This window comes from Haemaphysalis longicornis, unplaced genomic scaffold (assembly GCF_048455015.1).
Source record: "Haemaphysalis longicornis isolate Haplotype H1 unplaced genomic scaffold, Haemaphysalis longicornis Haplotype H1 scaffold_7, whole genome shotgun sequence".
Classification (NCBI taxonomy): Eukaryota; Metazoa; Arthropoda; class Arachnida; order Ixodida; family Ixodidae; genus Haemaphysalis; species Haemaphysalis longicornis.
This window is the reverse complement of record NW_027526422.1, coordinates 130,839,747-130,857,977: the sequence shown is the minus strand read 5'-3', so window position 1 is coordinate 130,857,977 and position 18,231 is coordinate 130,839,747. Positions and strand designations below refer to the sequence as shown.

The 18,231-nt window shown below is 47.2% G+C and overlaps 1 protein-coding gene across 1 annotated transcript in view; it reads left to right on the top strand.

Moving 5' to 3' along the window:
- LOC144145132 (uncharacterized) overlaps nt 1–18,231 on the top strand; it is a 29,583-nt gene that overhangs the window by 857 nt on the left and 10,495 nt on the right. Inside the window, exons 3-6 of the mRNA XM_077676639.1 lie at nt 955–1,055; nt 9,679–9,825; nt 13,498–13,674; nt 16,834–16,989. Coding sequence (XP_077532765.1) covers nt 955–1,055; nt 9,679–9,825; nt 13,498–13,674; nt 16,834–16,989 — 581 coding nt within the window. The remainder of the gene's footprint in view (nt 1–954; nt 1,056–9,678; nt 9,826–13,497; nt 13,675–16,833; nt 16,990–18,231) is intronic.

Here is an 18,231-nt window from a genome sequence, read left to right as displayed (position 1 = left end):
TATGAGCTCAATGTGTGTAACCTTGTATCACAGTGTTATAGGAGCTTGCATAGCATGCCAGCTTACGCGGATTTAATTTCTAGTAAACATCCGGGCGAAAGTTTGTCAGCCCTACACAAGGTTTAATTGCCACGACGGGTAACAACTTGCCATGGAAGGTTTTGTGCAGTTATACGGGAGAGCGGAATCATAACACCTTCCAAGTTGCAGTTAGGATCGTCAGGATGAATACAAAAACGAAAAAGAAACAACGAACTCCTTATTGCAAGCGGATGAAATAAATATATTATGTAATCGCTTGCTTTTCTTATCCTTGTTGAAATGTTATGTGTTCAGCATAGCAAGCATCGCCTACTTTGGCCCGTCGATTGCCTCTTATGAGTTAAGAAAGCGTTAACTTAACGTAATTTGCCGTATTTTCATTTAAATTACAAGTTTGCTCTTGCAAGCAAACTTTATAACTCGCTCTTCATTTTCTTCAGAATATACTCCTTATAACCTCAGTTTATGACACAACTTACATGAACGGTAGTTATGCTACCTCATCTGGCTCAGTGCTTTGAAAATCACTCGTAACTCAAGAAACAGCATAACTGATTGCAGCGTATTCTCTCCCTGTAACCACATTTTTGTATAGGAAATACTGCTTATGGCTACAGAATGCGTCCTTAGTTTTGGAGCTGTGTAAATACAGGGATAGCTAGGGGCCAAACTTGCCGTCTCTTCGAAGCATGTTTTAGAAGCAATCTGCACAACGCGTGGCTCTCCTTTCGTCGTTGCAATAACAACAGAGCGAGGGAACCCCGAACTGATGTATACAGGATACCTTGAGCGGCATTTCTGACCCTTGAGACATTTCAATAGAAGGCAAATTTATTTACGACAATCACGAACGAGTGATGCTTAAATGAAATGCATTACTCAAAGTGCCATGAGTGTCCCTTCAATGCGCAGGTGTCAGAAGGCTTTGCATTGACTCCAAACTGATGACCGATGAAGAGCCCGGCTTGTTCGTGAGGTTCTGCTGGACTTCAGTTATACCAATCACCTTTATTGTGAGTATTTCATGCCGCAAGAAGTGGGGCTTCCTATTTGAAGGCGAATTTATTAACAAACACGACGATGTTTAGAAAAGACCCTCGGAGGACTAGCTTAAACAAAAAAAAGTATGTTGGAGTAGTAAATTGAACTCCTATTAGCCACATTAGCGCCGCTCCTAGGTCCCTAGCTACATTCACACTCCCGTCTTTTTGGAGCCAGCCTGCATGCTTTCAACACCATCTGCTCCTTTGTCTTGCTCATGTCTCGTCTTTGTTGGGTTGCCCGGACCCAACTTTTTTACTAGCAACCGTGGATGGTGATCTTGCCTTTCCTGACGTACGCCATCGGTAACTGCACTGCTAGTGACGTCATGCGCACACTACCAATGCATATTTCTTCCTGTGACCTTTAAGTAGCTTAGGTCCTGCGTATTTTTTTTACAAAACAGCATACGCATGTGCATACGTTTGCTCCCACCTAGTTTAGGCGGAGTAGGTTCACGCAGTTTCTCATGAAACCACAACCAAATATAGCTTTATAACTGCTTGTTTATGTGAGATACGCTGTCATAAAATTCGCTTAAAAACTTGCGTAATTTAGGACGAAATATTCTTCTTCCAAGTTCTTCCCATTGCCCCGTGTACTTTCCCGCTTTTTTTAATTTTTTTAACATGTCGCCATACCACCTTGCCCATTTGCCGTTGCTTCAGGGATTTATCTCGCTCATATCAATTTTTCGCCACCTGTTCGCAAGTGCTTCTGCGCATTTCCACGTTCGAGCGAGACACGAGGCAAGTAATTTATTGCGATAAAAGTAAAGCCGGTTCAACACAGCGCAAATTTAGCCGCGACTTCGCAGCTGCTACGACGCTCGTGTGTCAAAACGACCTACCGCCGCAGCTCCGGCGTGGGCCCTATTCTCGACGCCGTAAATTCATCGTGAACCGTGAATTCGCCGGAAACTTTATCTGATTGTCTTTCACTTTTGGTCACGTGCTCCTGGTTTACAAAGCGGACGTGACGTGTGTGCTTTCGTCATTTTGACGTTTCATGACGTTTACGGGCACCAGCTCTGCAGTTTGTCTTATTTCTCTCTACTGAAAGCGCATAATTCTTGGCCGGCAATGAGAAACTAGACGAAATGCAGCGGACATGACAACGTAGGCCCGCCTTTTGCTATTCAACAACAATACGGCTTGTACGTCAGCCCTTCTCTGTGAATGGCTAAGACTTGACGTAATATAAACTGTTGGTTGGAACGCTTAACCCATACAAAAATGCCTTATGGGCGTCTATTGAAAAATGTATGGTGAGCTATGGCCGCCTATGGGTCTCTATGGTCACCCATAAAAAGGCATAAATTAGGCTATAGCCAGCTATTGAAGTTTTTATAGATCCTGCACTAAAGACTGTAAACCCTATAATTCTCTTTAGACGATTATAGAACATCCTAATGTGTTTAGTCTATAGAGTCACAGCTATTCAGGTAACTGTAGCCAGCTAAAGAAATATGTATGGCTTTAGTTCTATAGACCAGCCGCGGCAAAGCTCTTTTGGCTGGCTATAGACCATTTTTTAGCTTGAAGTCTACAGACTCAAAACCATTCAGCTGTCTTTTGCCAGCTATTGAAAAGAGTTCGACCTAAAGCTATAGAAAGAAAGCCATAAAAGCTCATTCGGCTGGCTATAGGCCGTTGTTTCGCTCTAAGTCTACAGACTTCAAGCCATTCAGCTGTCTTTTGCCAGCTATTGAAAAGAGTTCGTCCTAAAGCTATAGAGAGAAAGCCATAAAAGCTAATTTGGCTGGCTATGGGCCGTTGTTTAGCTCTAAGTCTACAAACTTGGAACCATACGGATGTCTTCTGCCAGCTATTGGAGAGAATTTGCTTTAAAGCTAAAGTGAGGCAGCCATAAAAGCTTCTGCTGCTGGGTACAGTACAATATATAACTGTAAACCTTTAGATGTGTGATAATTAAGCAACATTTTGCCGGCATTAAGAAAGCGTTTGGCGCAGAACTGACAAGCCTGCATCCATAAAGACTTCTTTAACTAACTACATAGTAACATACGGCTCCAAGTTTCCAGCCGCTAATCGAAAAGTGTTCGCCTATAAAGGTATAATTCGAGCAACCATTAAATCCTATTCTGCTGGTTTCAATATGACTTATGATGCGAAATTCATATACTCATGATTTACCTAGCTACATCTACAACACAGATTGGATAACGATGATGAGGTTGATCGGCCGGTTATATGAACGTATTTGTTCAATAAGGTTAGGTACTTATTATACCAACAATACGGGAAAAGTACAATTAAAAGAACCTACTGATTAACGCTCAAATTCAGGTTGCAACTTTGGATACTGCGCGTCCGCAAAGCTTGCAAATGAACGTTGACCGAAAGACGTATAATTTCGTAGAATTATTCCTCTGTGGCCCTTCGCTGCCGCGGTCAAGTGAAAAAGCGGGCTTCTCTGAAAACGGCCCTCACAGCGTCGAAGCAGATTGGAAATAACTTTCGCGACCCAGGGTACGCTCTCTCAGAAATATGGTGGAAGCTGCGAACAACCGCATTCTTTCTCCCGCGGACCCCACTTTCAGATTAGTCATTGAGAAAGGGGGAGAGCGACCCACGCCGGGCGAAGGAGGCGCGGTGAAGAAATTCTGGGAAGCGATGAAAGGGTAGAGGGGACACCCCTGCTTCCTGTTTTATTTTCTTTTGTTTGTTTGACATACTGGTTTTGGCGATGGGTACCGAAGGACACGGCCGTGCGGCCCGCGCTGTGTTAGTATTCCTGCGCGCAGCAATGCTAGTGACAGACAATGTTCCCTGAGTACTGAGAACAGATACAACTTTTTTCGGATGAAGAAAACAAAACGTTAAGCGATCTTGTACTTACCAAAAAAAAAATTACCAGCAAACAAGTTAGAAAAAGATCGAAAGATGGGCATGTATCTCCGCACTATTTGCTATCGCGATGGACCTGCTTATACCTGGATGTACTCAGTCAGCCACATTTCGTCTCCTTGTTCATGTGCGCGGGCATCGCACGTGTTGCCTGGTGCTGGGAATTTCGACTCGACGGCAATGTGCTCGTGTAGATGGTGTGATGCCAAGCAAATGTGTCGCTTTTTGGTGTCGTGAATTTCGGTGTTTACGGTGACAGTGTTACGATTAATTCAACATCAACTTCAAGTCATGCGAAAATGGATACCTGCGATACTGTGACAGGAATTTCATCGTACGCAAAACTCTAGGGTGAGTGATCTTACGAACTGAAGAGACTCTATAGTGCGAGAAATGCAGGACTTTTTTTGGTGTTCACGAATACTTTTCTAAACTACCCTGCACCACATGGGCACTGCAACGTAGACAGAAGTGAAGATTTGGGTGCGGTGATGTGACAAAAATAATTTTTTCGCGAACTGAGAAAACTTACTAGGAACTAATTGAGTGAACTTGGAAAAACGTTTTTTTTATCATTGCATTGTGTGCGACCATCTTCATTGTTTTATTGAGAGTGCATTTCCATTTTAGCCACCGAACTTGCAGCTGTGTGCGTTGAGTACTGAGTGTAATGAACGACTTCTGAGTGCTTTCTTTTCTATGGACTACCCAGCACCTGTAGGTATTTGTGTCCCGGCGGACGTTCGCGGGGAATGTGCCGCGTAGTGTGGCTGTCGAGCGAGTCACTTAAGCGTGAGCCAGGGTGTTGGAATGCGTGTGCTGTGTTTTTCGATCGGCGTATGTGAACAACTGTTTACTGGTGGTGAAGTAGCGTAGATAGTAGCCATTTATGTGATGAATGGAATGAATAAACCCCTTGATTTTGCTTTCCTTGAATGCCTGTGTTTAAGCCTTTTGTGAATGAAAACTGGCGAAGTGTTTGCAATCGCAACCTCGCGCTCCCCCTATATCGCTGAAGTGTTCACGGAGCATATATTACAGAATGCACCCAAGTGCCACAGGACAAGTTCTAGAGATCTGCAAGGCTCTATGCCGGCATGGCAGCGTGCTAATAATTTCTCAGCGGCTGCTGCTGTCGCTGTGTTTCAAGTAGTGGTGATTCTCTTCTGGCTGCAGCTCATGCAAAAATATTGTATGGTCGGCTATTGACAAACCTTCTTATGGTTGTCTTTAGCTATTTGGCCCAATTATCTTTAGACATTTCTATGGCTGTCTTTAGCCATTCCTATCGACATTCTTATGGGTGTCTTATATTCTTCTATAGCCATAGCGATGTCCAAAGAAGACCTAAGACAGCCATAGAACCGGCTATAGAAGCAGCTAAAGACACCCATAGGGATTTCAATACGAATAGCTAAAGACAACCGTACAACCGGCTATAGAAGAACCTAAAGACACCCATAGGAATGTCGATAAGAATAGCTAAAGACAGCCGTAGAACCGGTTATAGATGAAGCTAAAGACACCCATAGGAATGGCGATACGAATCGCTAAAGACAGCCATAGAAAAGTCTAAAGATTATTGGGCCAAATAGCTAAAGACGACCATAAAAAGGATTTTCTATAGCCGACCATACAATATTTTTGTATGGGTAATTACGTCACACATTGGCAATTTCAGCCTTCGTAAGAGTGGCGTGATGTTACGTAACAGCTTGCAAACGGCGGCTGCCGTCGGCGTGAAATAGGGCAAAAAAATTTCACCGACCTTCAGGGCGTGAAATCCCCGTGAATTTGAAGCACGATGCGCGGTTTAAAACTGTTTTCATGCGAAACAAATAATAGTTTTGCTGTTTCCAAGTAAGCTATAAGGGAGCATAACAATACCGTCTCGTATTTTGCTTTTATGTTTGGCACTAAAATAGCAAATATTTGTTTGGCGTAACAGTAATATAAGAGGGCAATACAAGCCTCTCTATTACAAAGAACCCAACGCACGGAAATTGTCTACACTCCTCCTAGAAGGCTGGAGGGTAACATGATCGAATTCAAGAGAAAAATAACAAAAAAATCTCATTTATTGAGTTCTAGTTGAATGAGCGAATCGGCGGCATCGGTACGATCCGCCGTTATCAGGCGTTGCGTTTCGCTGTACTTAACGCGTCATACAAACGATGGTCACGGCCGCCTTTTTGCGGGATCACGCCATAAACTTGTAACACAGCAGCAGACGATACCGTGGCGGCAGTCAGGGCCGAAAAGGTGGTAACGCGACAAAGCTCGCAGTGAAACACAAAGCTAAACTATGTTACTAAAACGCGATTGCAAAATAAATAGATACGGTAAAAAAGATCGTGTGATGTTCTTTCGCTCAACACCCGCCTTTCGCTCGCTTTTGAAGCAACGTTACTGATCGCCTTATGCTGTTGACGCCAATTTAACCTGAAGAAATGTGTTTCTTTTGCCAATTTAAGCTGCCGCCCTAATTTTTATAGTACATGTCAAGTGGTTTTGTTTCTTTTATGTGCAGTATTTGACAGGTTGGTTGTGTTAAAATCCAGCGTCAAATTACACTGCATGTCCGCATAGCGATACGCGCATCACGTCACTGATTGCTAACGTTTTGCTTACGCGAAAAACATGGCGAATTCGCCGTGAATTTATGCAGTCGAAAACACGGCCCCCAAAACGAAAATAGATCATTTTGCCGCACGAGCGGCGCCTCAGCTGCGAATTGGCAGGTAAATTCGCACGATGTTGAACGGGTTTAATCTTCTCTAATCATTTGGATTCGCCACATTTCTAACTGTCACAATAGGAAATGGATGATAAAAAACATTCAGGCCCAGCTATCATCAATAAAAATCGGAGGATTTATTTAACTTAGCCCCACCTACGCTGTGATGAACACCTTTGTAGAGCCCTCTAATATGACGGAGAAACTTCGCTATATATTGCTTGAAAAAAAATTTCTCCTCAGGGTGTTTTAGAATTTTCCTAAATCATAACGGTTGGGGCTATAACCCGCGACCTTGTCCGCAGGACAACTACGTAACTACTTCAGAACGCTCCGGTCTACTGTTGCTCTGGTGTCAGCACCGCTACTGACCTTATTGTTGCTAAAAGGGTTCTACAACGCTTCTTTCAATTTTTTTTCAAAATCATAAAATGCTTGCAAATTGTGGTTAGCTAACACATCCGGTACTTATACTAGAGCGTCGCAAAGCGCAAGTGACGTCAGAAGTAATTGGAACGCGGGAGCTGTGGCCGAACCGCATAAGAGCGCCGTGTAACTGCATGTCCCGGGGGCAAACGAAAGGGCAGGAACACGCATGCGCGCCTTCCGATGGCGATAGCCCGCCTATACCTCTCAAATCACTTTTTCTTAACCTGTATTCTAGCATCCATCGCCGAGACCGGTACGCTGCAAAGAATGCTTCAAACCAGTTTAAAAGAAGTGCTTTGAGATGTATAGGCGGGCTATCGCCGTCGGCAGGTGCGCATGCGTGTTCTCGTCCTTTCGTTTGCCGCCGGCGCACGCAGCTACACGGCGCTCTTATGCGGTTCGGCCACAGCTCCCGTGTTACAATTACTTCTGACGGCACCTGTACCTCAGCCAAAAAGCACTGCTCTATGCCCACCAGATGACTTAACATTTTGCTCAAAAGATTTTTCCCTGTTTCCTAATCTTGACGTTCTTCGACCGCTGCAATTACGCAATTACAGCCGTCTAGTGGCTGTTGGCCGGCTTTCGTTCAGTTGCAAGAATCAACGCATTCAACAACCACTTGCACTTGATACCCACCCGCCTTGTTGAAATCCAGATATGCAAAGCAGAAACGGAAGGCGTATCTGCGGCGACGAGCAAATAACGCATTGCGGCTCCGCGCTGGCGATAACTATAGCTTTCGCAGTACTTCCAGACGAAAAGGAAAGAGTGAAAGCGTATATCGTAAGTGTTGCAGAGCCCCTTGATGGCGCCCATTGAATGAGCTGGCCGATATAAAAGTTTCGTATTGTGTGTCATGTGCTTCAACAATCAATTGTGCTGTACACTGCCGGCTAGCTCAACAGATGCGATAACGGTAGTGCCGACAGTCCGTGTTCACACTCTTCTTTTTCGACTCTAAGCTAACAGGCGGTCGTAACGATGTTCACATTAACATGATTACCAATCACACACACAACCTCGGTCCACGGGCACACGTACCACGACGCTTATAAGGTTATTCACTTCCAAAGCTCTGTGGATGCGTGGCGGATGCGCCGTGCTCCTACCATATACTTCCCTGCCCCGTCGAAAATACAATTTTCGGAGCGAGTATACGTCTCTGCGGCTTTTTCACAGCGAAAGCTTAAAATGCATAAAACTCTTTCTCTCTCTCTATCTCTGTCTCTCTCTTTCTTTACCTCGTTGACTTGCCGCGGCTGTTGAAGTACCAAATCGTCACTACCAGCCGCGGCGACCGCTTTTAGAGCTGAGGCTGCACTACGCGCTACATCTTTCAAGGTAATTCATCGCGCCGCGAATGACCGTCAGCCGCAGGCACGCAGCTGTATCTTTTAACACGAAAGTGTAATATGCCCGGGTACACCAAGATCTCAGCCACGTCATATCCGTCACGGAAGTGACGTCGCCAGAAAAAGAGTCATTGACGCTGCGGCGCCCAATTTCGAGCCCATGCCCTTGCGCCGCGACGGGAGGTACGTGGCGCTCTACCGACTGCGCTATGAGCAGCGACGTGGGCAGCTCTACGAACCCGCGCCCTATGTCCTTCCCAGTGACTCATTCAGATTGTGCTGCCGTCTAGGAGAGGCGAAGCGAAGTAGCACACCATGACGCTAATGACGCCGATAGTTGGCGTCTCGATGCCAGCGCCTTCGTGTACGGGGGACGCGCGTGAATCGAGGCAAGACTCCACTGTAGCGCTGTTCCCATGACCGTTGTGTTTAAAGCGGCTGTTTCTGAGCATGTCGTGTTTGGTTTTGTTGTCCCGGAATTAACCGGTTATTTTTTGTTTCTCGCTTGTCGGCGTCACTTCATCTGGCGGGGTACGGCTCGCGAACCCTTCGAACATGAAGGCGGTTCCTTTAACATTCAACTGCTCCTGTGAAAGCACCTTCCACTTTCGTGTTTTACCCATTCCTATGACAGAGGGATCAACCACAATTTTTTATCGCTTCGCTCGTCCGCTCGGAGCCTCGCTCCTGGGGTAGCCCAATTAGGAGAGGGTGAAAAGGCTGTTTTGCCTGCGCTTGATTCTCATTGCTGGCTGTGCTTGCGCTCAGCGCCAGCGAACCGCGCGACCACCGAAGCATGGAAGGCTGCTTCGGTGGCGCTTGAACTTTCAGTTTCGTCATTGATGGCGCGCCGGGCGGAATGCCTGTGTTTGGCTTTCAGCGCAAGCGGTAAGATGAATCAAATGATTGTATAGACGTAGCTAAACAGTATAGGCTTCGAAAGCTCAAGCAAAGACAAACTTTCACGAAGCACTGTGCGCATAGTCTGCTTTCGCTCGCGTTAAACAGTCGTAGAAGTGTTAAACCTGACCCATTTTGCAAGCCAGGTATGTGCCGCCTTATGTGGCAAAACGAAAGGGTGCATAAAAACGCGAGCACTATTTGTACTCCTAAACGTTACGTGCCACTTTTCCATCGAGTTTTGTGTTTTCCGTGCCGTATAAGCCTTTAACGGCGCCTTAATGCGTGGCGTATGTGTTTGCAGTGCGCGATCTGGGCCAAGCTGGCGCCGGAGCCGCTTCAGGAGCGTCGCTATCCACTCTGGCTGCGCGTGATGCTCGCCTGGCTTGACGTGGTCGAACTCAGCTTCATCCCGGTGTTCGCCATAGTGCTTATCTTGGCGACCAAGTTGGTGAGCAGTGGCGGTTTTCTCAAAAACATCTGCGTCGCATGTTCCGCGGGATAGTTTTAAGTAGCACCCATTGTTCCTTTTGGAGCGCAAGCTCTACTAGGCCCTGTCTCGCAAGGTCATTCAGCGCGTCGCAATGACCTTCAGTCGCCAGTGCGCAAGTGTGGCAGGTGTGACGTCACGCCGCGTCATCTGCTGCAGAGAGGCGTCAGAGCGTTTGCTCGGAGCCTCGCCGTTGCGGTACAACGTTACTAGACGGCGGTTCGCCGGCTGTTTCGTCGGCGCTTGGTCGCTCGGTCTCACCATGAACGGCGCACAGGCTCTACGCTTCGCTTTAGCGCAAGTGAAATGATGAATCTAATCATCCCGTAGCCTAACGTCCATGAAAATCTCTGTGCATAGACTACAAAACCAAGCCGAACAGACCTTTTGCTCATAGTAACTAGATTTAAATATGCCAAAGCTGACCAATCTTTTACCTTGAATGACTCTAGCGAACGTGCTTCCGTGTATGCAGTGTTAAGAGTGTGTTCTAACTAGATGGCCACTTAATAAAGGTGAAAGCCTTATTGTTCTCATCCATTGCTTCCGCAATCAGCTGCCAGCATGCCTTTGCTCCGGTCGTAACTATCGGCCGCAGAGAGCATAATGGCGGAGGGCCATGCCGCCGGTTTCTGCCGCACTGCGTAGCGCGGAGCCGGTGGATGAAGACAAGGTTTAAAGGTGAATAAGGTTCAAAGGTAGCACAGATACACTAAACTGCAACTGCCAACTGCACTCAAAATTTCGACCCCTTGGAAATCATATTTTCGTATCGTTTGCCTAAACAACTTACAGATACAAAATGCGACAGCTAAAATGCGCGTATCTACGGCGCAAACGACCATCAAAAATCAGCGATTTTGAAACAAACTGAGAAGAGCCGCCACTATTTACAAGCATTAAATTTAAACTATTTACAAGCATTGCCTGTAGTTGCCGCAACTAGGGCCAGGCTGAAGTAATAAAGTTTTATATTAATATATACTAGAGGGAAATCTGGCACCACTTCCTACGGGACCCGCACTGCAGCGAGCGTTCCATCATGTACCGGGCAGGCAAGTTACACTTGTCCTTGGCAGGGCTCATGAACAGGCTGCAAAGTTGCCTCTGGCAGCAAAAAAGCAACAATATCACTGTAACAGATCATTAAAATTTCTTTTGTTATGATAAAAATGTAGTTCCAAAAAATTTATTTGTGAGTGATTATTTAGAAACTTTATGCAAGTTGAAAAAGAAAAAAAAAGTTACCCTTCTTTGTTGATTTTGGCTTTGAGACAAAAAAGAAGCCTGTGGCTAACCGAGCCAAGTAGGAGAGGAACGTCTCTAGCTGCAATGGTGGCGCCCACGACGGCCCGCAATTACAGCGCCAGATTTCCCTCTAGTATATATTAGCATGAAACTCTATGTTTAGGTGGAGGGTGGACTGCTATCACCTCGTCCCCACGACGCATGACGCCCGTGTTGTTGTCATAAGCACATAAAGAAGAGTGCGCCTGCATTGCACGGCTAGCGTCAGTTTATTAAGTGCGGAGTACCTTAGGACCGCACAATGTCCGTCCGCGCCCGTGCGCATAGCATTTACAATCGCAAAAAATGACACAGGCACCAGCAGGATTCAAGCCTGTGTCTTGTAGACCAGACAGAGTTAGTGTCAGTCGTCTTACCCATTGGTCTACGACCATAAGTTAGTACCCGAGAGTCAAAAGGCTTACTCCCGCGTCTGTAACGGTGCGGAGTATACCTTGGGACTTACCAATGTCCGTCCGCGTCCATTCGTGCGCACACCGTCACCAAGCGAAAATCAAGCGAAATTAGATTTGAGCCGTGAGTTGCAGTTTCATTAAGGGAATAATCAAGGTGCAACTCACGGCTCAAATCGAATGACGGTCGCGGCGCAAATCCGACGTCACACGGGGCGCAGCTTGGATGTCATTTTGAGTCCCCGTATACTCCGCACCCTCGCCATCATCCACGGAGTGGAGATGCTGCCATTTGTTTTTCTGTTAACTTCCCGAGCCCCAGCGGCGTAAATGAGCGTAGTCCGAGAAAGTCGGTGTTCTCTAGCGCAGGACAAATGCTTTCATGATTGCTATATACCAAAGCCATTTCTAGCCGAACAAACGTTCAATGAAACTTTCTGATGCGCCATATCTGAGGGTAGTCGCATCACATCGAGAGTTATAGCTTGGCTTCGCCACCACTCTAGACGACAAAGGTGTCGACGACAGTGGCGATCATAATGCGGGCTATAACACGCTCTCGGTGGGTAGTCCCCACAGCATTGTAGCGACTGTTATGTCTCTGTAGATAACAGCTAAATAAACATGAGCAAGGAATGTTTACTATTAAGGATAGGAATTTGCACAACCTCGTTGGAGATGACCTTACAACTAATATTACTGCGTTGTAATAGGTTCTTAATGTTGCCAACTTCGCAATTTCACGACACATTCACGCTCCAGTTTCTAGTCCTCAAATGTGGCCGTACGGTGCGTCCGTCGGCGGAGCTAGATATGTTCGAGCTGTTGGATGCGCACAGCAATGCACATTGAGGCGGCAAATCAATTTAAATATTTACCGGTAAATATTTTTGTCCTACTATACTGCCAAATTTGGTAAAAACGTGGTAAATATTTTGCTAGATCAATATTATGCATCACATTTAATGCTTGTAAATGGCTTGGATTGGCAAAGACAATGAGCACAGTGTTTTATGAAAGTTAGCCTTTATTGCAAATAGGATGGTGCGTCCCTTCGTGGTTCTTCAAAGCTCATTAAGATTGTCGTACCGTCCGCTAAGTAGTTCGCCATCATGGCAACTTTGGCTAGGCACGTTGAGGAATCATTGGATTCCTGGTGATTGGATTCAGCCTGTTTGAATCCAGTCATCTGCTTAATTCAACCTCTTTGAGCCATTGTATTGACTCATATCTACCCCAAGCATCCTAGATGATTGGATTCAGCCTGTTTGAATTCAAACATCTGTTTGATTCAGCCTCTTTGAGCCATTGAATTGGGTCCAATTCAGCCCAAGCATCCTGGATGATTGGATTCAGCCTATTTGAATTCAGTCGTCTGTTGGATTCAGCCTCTTTGAGCCATTGAATGGGGTCCTATCCACCCCAAGCATCCTGGATAATTGGATTCATCCTGCTTGAATTCAGTCATCGGTTTGATTCAGCCTCTTTGAGCCATTGAATTGGGTCCTATCCAATCCACTGCATCCTGGATGATTGGATTCAACCTGTCGCTTGTGCTGAAGCACACACAGAGACGGCCCAGCCGGCGCGTTATCCATTGCAAGACTTGAGCGACCAAGCGCCGTAGAAGCAGCTGTTAAATCCTCGCCAGGTCACGTGGTAGTGAAGCGGCGAGGCTTCGAGTAGAGAGTGGCCGAGGCAGCGTTGAGTAGGCTCCACCCGAGCGCAGCTGCGACGCCCCTCCGCAGAGGATCACGTGGCGTGACGTCACAACTGCCACAGTTGCGCTCCGGTGGCTCAAGGCCATTGCGACGAGATTAATGACCTTGCGAAACACCACGTAGTATAATTCCCACGCAGCAATTATCGCCATTCATAGATCTAATGGCTCCTGCTTTTAGCAGTCTGCCCCTCTCGTTTATGAAATGTGCAGAACCTTCACGACAGCCTTGCGCCCCTGCCAACCTGGGGTCCCGTGAACTGGGAGCTGTGCATGAAGTACAGGCAGACGCTGGTCGCTGAGGGACTCGACAAGAAGGAACAGGAGGCCGAGATCAGGAGGAAACCGGTGGCAGAACTGGCCGCTCCGCCCCCAACGCCGAAGAGGAGGGTAAGGGGGTCGTGTCTCAAATTGGCAGAAGGTTATCACGCTTTAATGCGCATTTGCGCGTCAATGCTGAATGTTCGAAGAGACACCAGTCAGGCCAATGCTACTTTTTCTAGTTTCGGTTCTATTAGTGCGCACCTAGAGGCAGTGGCGCTGGGGAAACACTCCTCCTCTCATTTTTTTTTTCTTTCCGCTTCTCTCCGGCGCGACTGGGGGCGCGCATGCGCGACAACGGTCACCGCAGTTGCTGCACCCTGTTCTGTGGTTGCTGCTTCCGCACGGCGAGCAGCGAGGCCGACGCGCGTCTCATGTAGTGGGCTATTTCTCGTATGTGCTCCGTCGGACATTACGGTGCTGCAAAAGGGACGCCAAGAACACCAGGATGAATCGTAACGCGAAGACTCTTTGAGTGCTGTTAGTAAAAGGTGAGAACGTCGTTCGTATGCCGTACGTGAAGCTGAGCTGAAGGATAGGACTTGTGTCGTGCGTGTGCTGTGCTTGAAGACAGACAACCTTGTTTGTGTTGTATTGGTCATCGGTGTTTCTCGCCGCACGTCGCGTTCGCGCACGTAACGCGAATAAAGTGTTCAAGTGATATTCGAGCTGGCGTCGTTACTGCTCAAGCGGCGTGGCTTCGTGCGGTCGGAGCGAGGCTTGCCCGTTGGAGGCAGCGGGGTGGCGGCGGCGGTTGCCGGGTGGGAATGGGGGGGACACGGGGAGGGGGGAAGGAATCGAACCGGCATGAGAGGGGAGAGCGTTACCTCTCCCCCACGCAAGCTGCGCGCCCTCGCATTGTTGCCATGGCAATTATAACGCCTTCAAGGCCAACATGGCGGTGGCGTTGCTAGGGCAACAACAACGCAGTAATGTTTCCCCAGGCTCACCAGGGGAGAATATGCCGCATGAGTCACAATTAGCCCGGACGCTGGGTTGAAGGCTAACAGACCGCCTCCTGCACCAGTGGCACACCGTAGAGTTCTGTGCGCAGCATTGGACCTCTTTGGCAACTTCACTTGATTACTATAGGAAACAATATTCAGGGCATACCGATCCGCAAAGCAAAGTACAGCACGGCAACACTGTGCGAACACCTTTGCAACAGAAGTAACGACAGATGAGCAAGTTGGTGTGGTGACGTATTGAAAAAAAACTGTGGTTGATTCCTCTGTCACAAGAATCGGTAAAACACGAAAGTGAAATGTGCAGCGAAATCTGCGGCTGAGCATGATTTTTAGGTCGGCGGCTGTCTTGGGGGTGTGCTTGGCGAGCGACGTCCTGCTGGCGGGTCGTTTTGGCAAAGGTGTACTGGCGTCATTTCCGTGACGGATATGACATAGTGAAATCTTGGTGTATCCCGGCATAAAACACTTTCGCGTTAAAATATAAAACCCGAAAACGAACAACCCTAAGTATAACGTACTCTTTAGTAATAAAGGTAGCTTCCCCGCAAGAAGATCCTGTGTGCAGGGGTGCACTCTTTACAGGCCGCTTGCTTCGTTGTACTGGCGTCATTTCCGTGACGGATATGACGTCAGTGAAATTATTGGTGTATCCGGGAATAAAACCATTTCGTGTAAAAAGAAGCGCGAAAACACAAGACACAGGAAAGAACTGCACTCCCTGGACGACCACCTTTCTGCGCTCGTCTTGTGCAGTTCTTACCTGCGTCTTGTGTGTCTTCGGTACGAGTATCTGAATTGAAGGTAGTAGTCAAGAGCGCTGAACAGAGCATTGGAGCAGTATTGCAATAATCCCTTTGTCATTCAAACGCAGCTTTGTATTCATTCATTCTTGGAGCTTTGTATGAATGACCCCTGGCATATGGGTTGTATTCATTGGAGTGGCATGCATGCGGGCAACATCGCGCGTGCGCCGCCCAGCATCTGTGGCATCGGCTCCACAAGATGGCGGTGCTTGTCCGTGCTGGCGACAGATAAAGCACAGAACACAATAGCATGAACTGTTTGTTCCGAACTGTGCCCCACCGAACGCCAAGTATTACCTCGACGCCCAACACTGTTCCGTTCAGCCCCATACGTCCTACTTATCGCCAGACATGGTTGAAGTCGCCGCAGGACTACGTATAGAACGGTAAAAACTGCGGAGCCTTCTTACGCGTGCAACTGCGTCGTGATGGGCCAAGTCGCGTGCGTATGCCACTGAGCGCCCATCGCTCCTTTAATTGAGCTTTGTCACCCGTTCAAAGACAACAACACAAATACTGTCGACGATTTTGCTGTGCGAAAGCTAAACTCATTTGTTCAAAGGGCGCTTGTGATTCTCCAGCGCTTGTGCCGAGTCGGAAGTACGAGTGGTCGAGCACCCGGGAGACGCCCTCGCATAGACTAACTTCTACGCTACCATCGTATCTAAATAGTGTACGCGTGAAACATTACTTCAAAAGCGTTATTTGGTTTTTGTACTCAACCCGGCATTAGAGGGCACTTTTGTCGACATCCGTCGTCCCATGCGACTGCAGCGTCGGCCTCTTGCGTGCCGTGTCGCTTTCGTTCGCAGCGGCAGTTTCATTCTGAGGTGATGAGAAGTTTGGGCAGACGACGCATGGCGGTGTTTTTCTCTGCGAGATGCGGGCGAATGCGCACGCGCAGGCACAGCGTGCCCAAACATGGCGGATTCCAGTGTTGCCAAGCGAAGAAACCGCTCTCCAAACTTCAGTGTATAGCATCTACTCGCTTAATAAACGCACATATAAACGATTGATATTTTCGTTAACGCATTTCTATTACTTCCTTTCTGTACATGGTTCCTCCCACGAATTCTCGATAAAAAGGGTAATTTATCGCTTTGTTTTATTTTGCTTGGCGGTAATTCACAGCGGCGCCAAATTATTATTTCACAAGGTCACTGGAGAGTTAAAAGGCAAAATGCTTCTATCATGCCCCGACAAAAGTCACGTTGTGACTCCTGACGACTAAGCAGGTGCTTTGGAGCCATGCTCTCACCTTCAGCGTTGCTGTTGGGAAAATACAATGCCAGCGGGGCAAGTCCTTTCAAGCGAAGCCAAAGCACACAGTTGCGACTGCTATCGAAGGAACCAAAGGGAACAACGTTAACGGACAAACATACCCAAACATATCCCGAGGCACAAAGCTTGCCACGTTCGTAAGCGTTTTTTCTGGCTTCTGCCTTTGGCACGCGCAGCACTCGCGTTCCATCAGCTCCAGCGACGTCCTGGGGACGCACCTGATCCTGACGACCGACGCCAAGGTCAGTCCCATGACCAGCGACTGGAGGTACGACAGCTCCGAAGAGACCAAGGGCGAATCACCCGTGAAATTTCGCTCTCCTCCAAACGAGGTGAGTAGTCTTCCTGCTACTGGTAAGGCACTGAGCACACGTTGTCACGCGGTACTGCTGTAGTTCCTATAGTTCATACCACAAGCTGCATGTAGCACTGTGGAGGCTACATTGTTGTCAACAGAGCGCCCACTGAGGTCGGTACTGAAGCCGGTACAGGAAGAACTATGCGCAGGCTGCAGCAAGGAGCCAGAAACCATGCGACATATTGTAACGGAGTGCAAAAGTATCCGTCCAGTCCTCGGTGAGGGAGCCATCCAGCTGCAGGAGGCCCTTGGCTTTAAGGTTAGCGGAAAAGTGAATTGGACAGCAGTAAAGGTTAGTAAAAGAAGGTTAGAATTTTGGTGGGAAAAGAGCAGAGAACAATCTGGGAAGACATGCGGACAAACAAGTCAGAGTAGCACAAAAATTTCGCATAAGTATTTTCTTTTTATTTTGATTTTTTTAGTTTGTTTGTATGTTTTTTGGCGAGGTGATTGTACAGTGGCATTGTTACTAAGGCCGTTGTGCAACGCCACCCCGTTACAAAGGGGAAGCCGCTAATCATCATCAGGAAAGCGGGAATAAGCGCTGGGGCCTTGCGATTCCACTTGCCTAGAGGGGAGACTTAAAGGTCTTTTCAAAAACCACTTCGCGATGAGTTAGGCGCCCTCAGTGGGCGCTCTGTTAACAACATTGTAACCTCCACATTCCTGCATGCAGCTTGTGGTATGAACTATAATAATGAGGACAACGTGAACTCGTGTACCAGGTTATGAGGAGCATAAAATCTGTTCTTTTTTCACAACTGGTGAGAAAACCGCTTCGATACACGGTCTTTCCAGCCCGGACCACAGTCTGTCTCCAAAATTTGATCAATGAAGCAAATATATACAGAGTGTCCCAGCTATCATGCACCAAGATTTAAACAAAGAGAAATGGCGTTACTCGAAGAAAACCTAGTGCACAATGTTTGCAGTACTGTGGAGAAGCGGACAGTATTTTTTTCGTTAATGAGACTTCAATAATTAATTGTAATTAATTATCTAACTCCAGAAGTACTGTCCTAATAACTAAAGTGTCAATGAGGTCCTTGTAGGTACCCACGAGGGGCATCTAACTGCGTTACTTTCAGCGGCTAACTAATTGTCTACTCATTTATTCTGACTGATAAAGAAAACCCGCGATATATAAAAAATACCACGTGACGGCGCTTCCGCGCGCATTGTAAAGCAGCGTCCCCAAATAAGCTGATTGAACGCA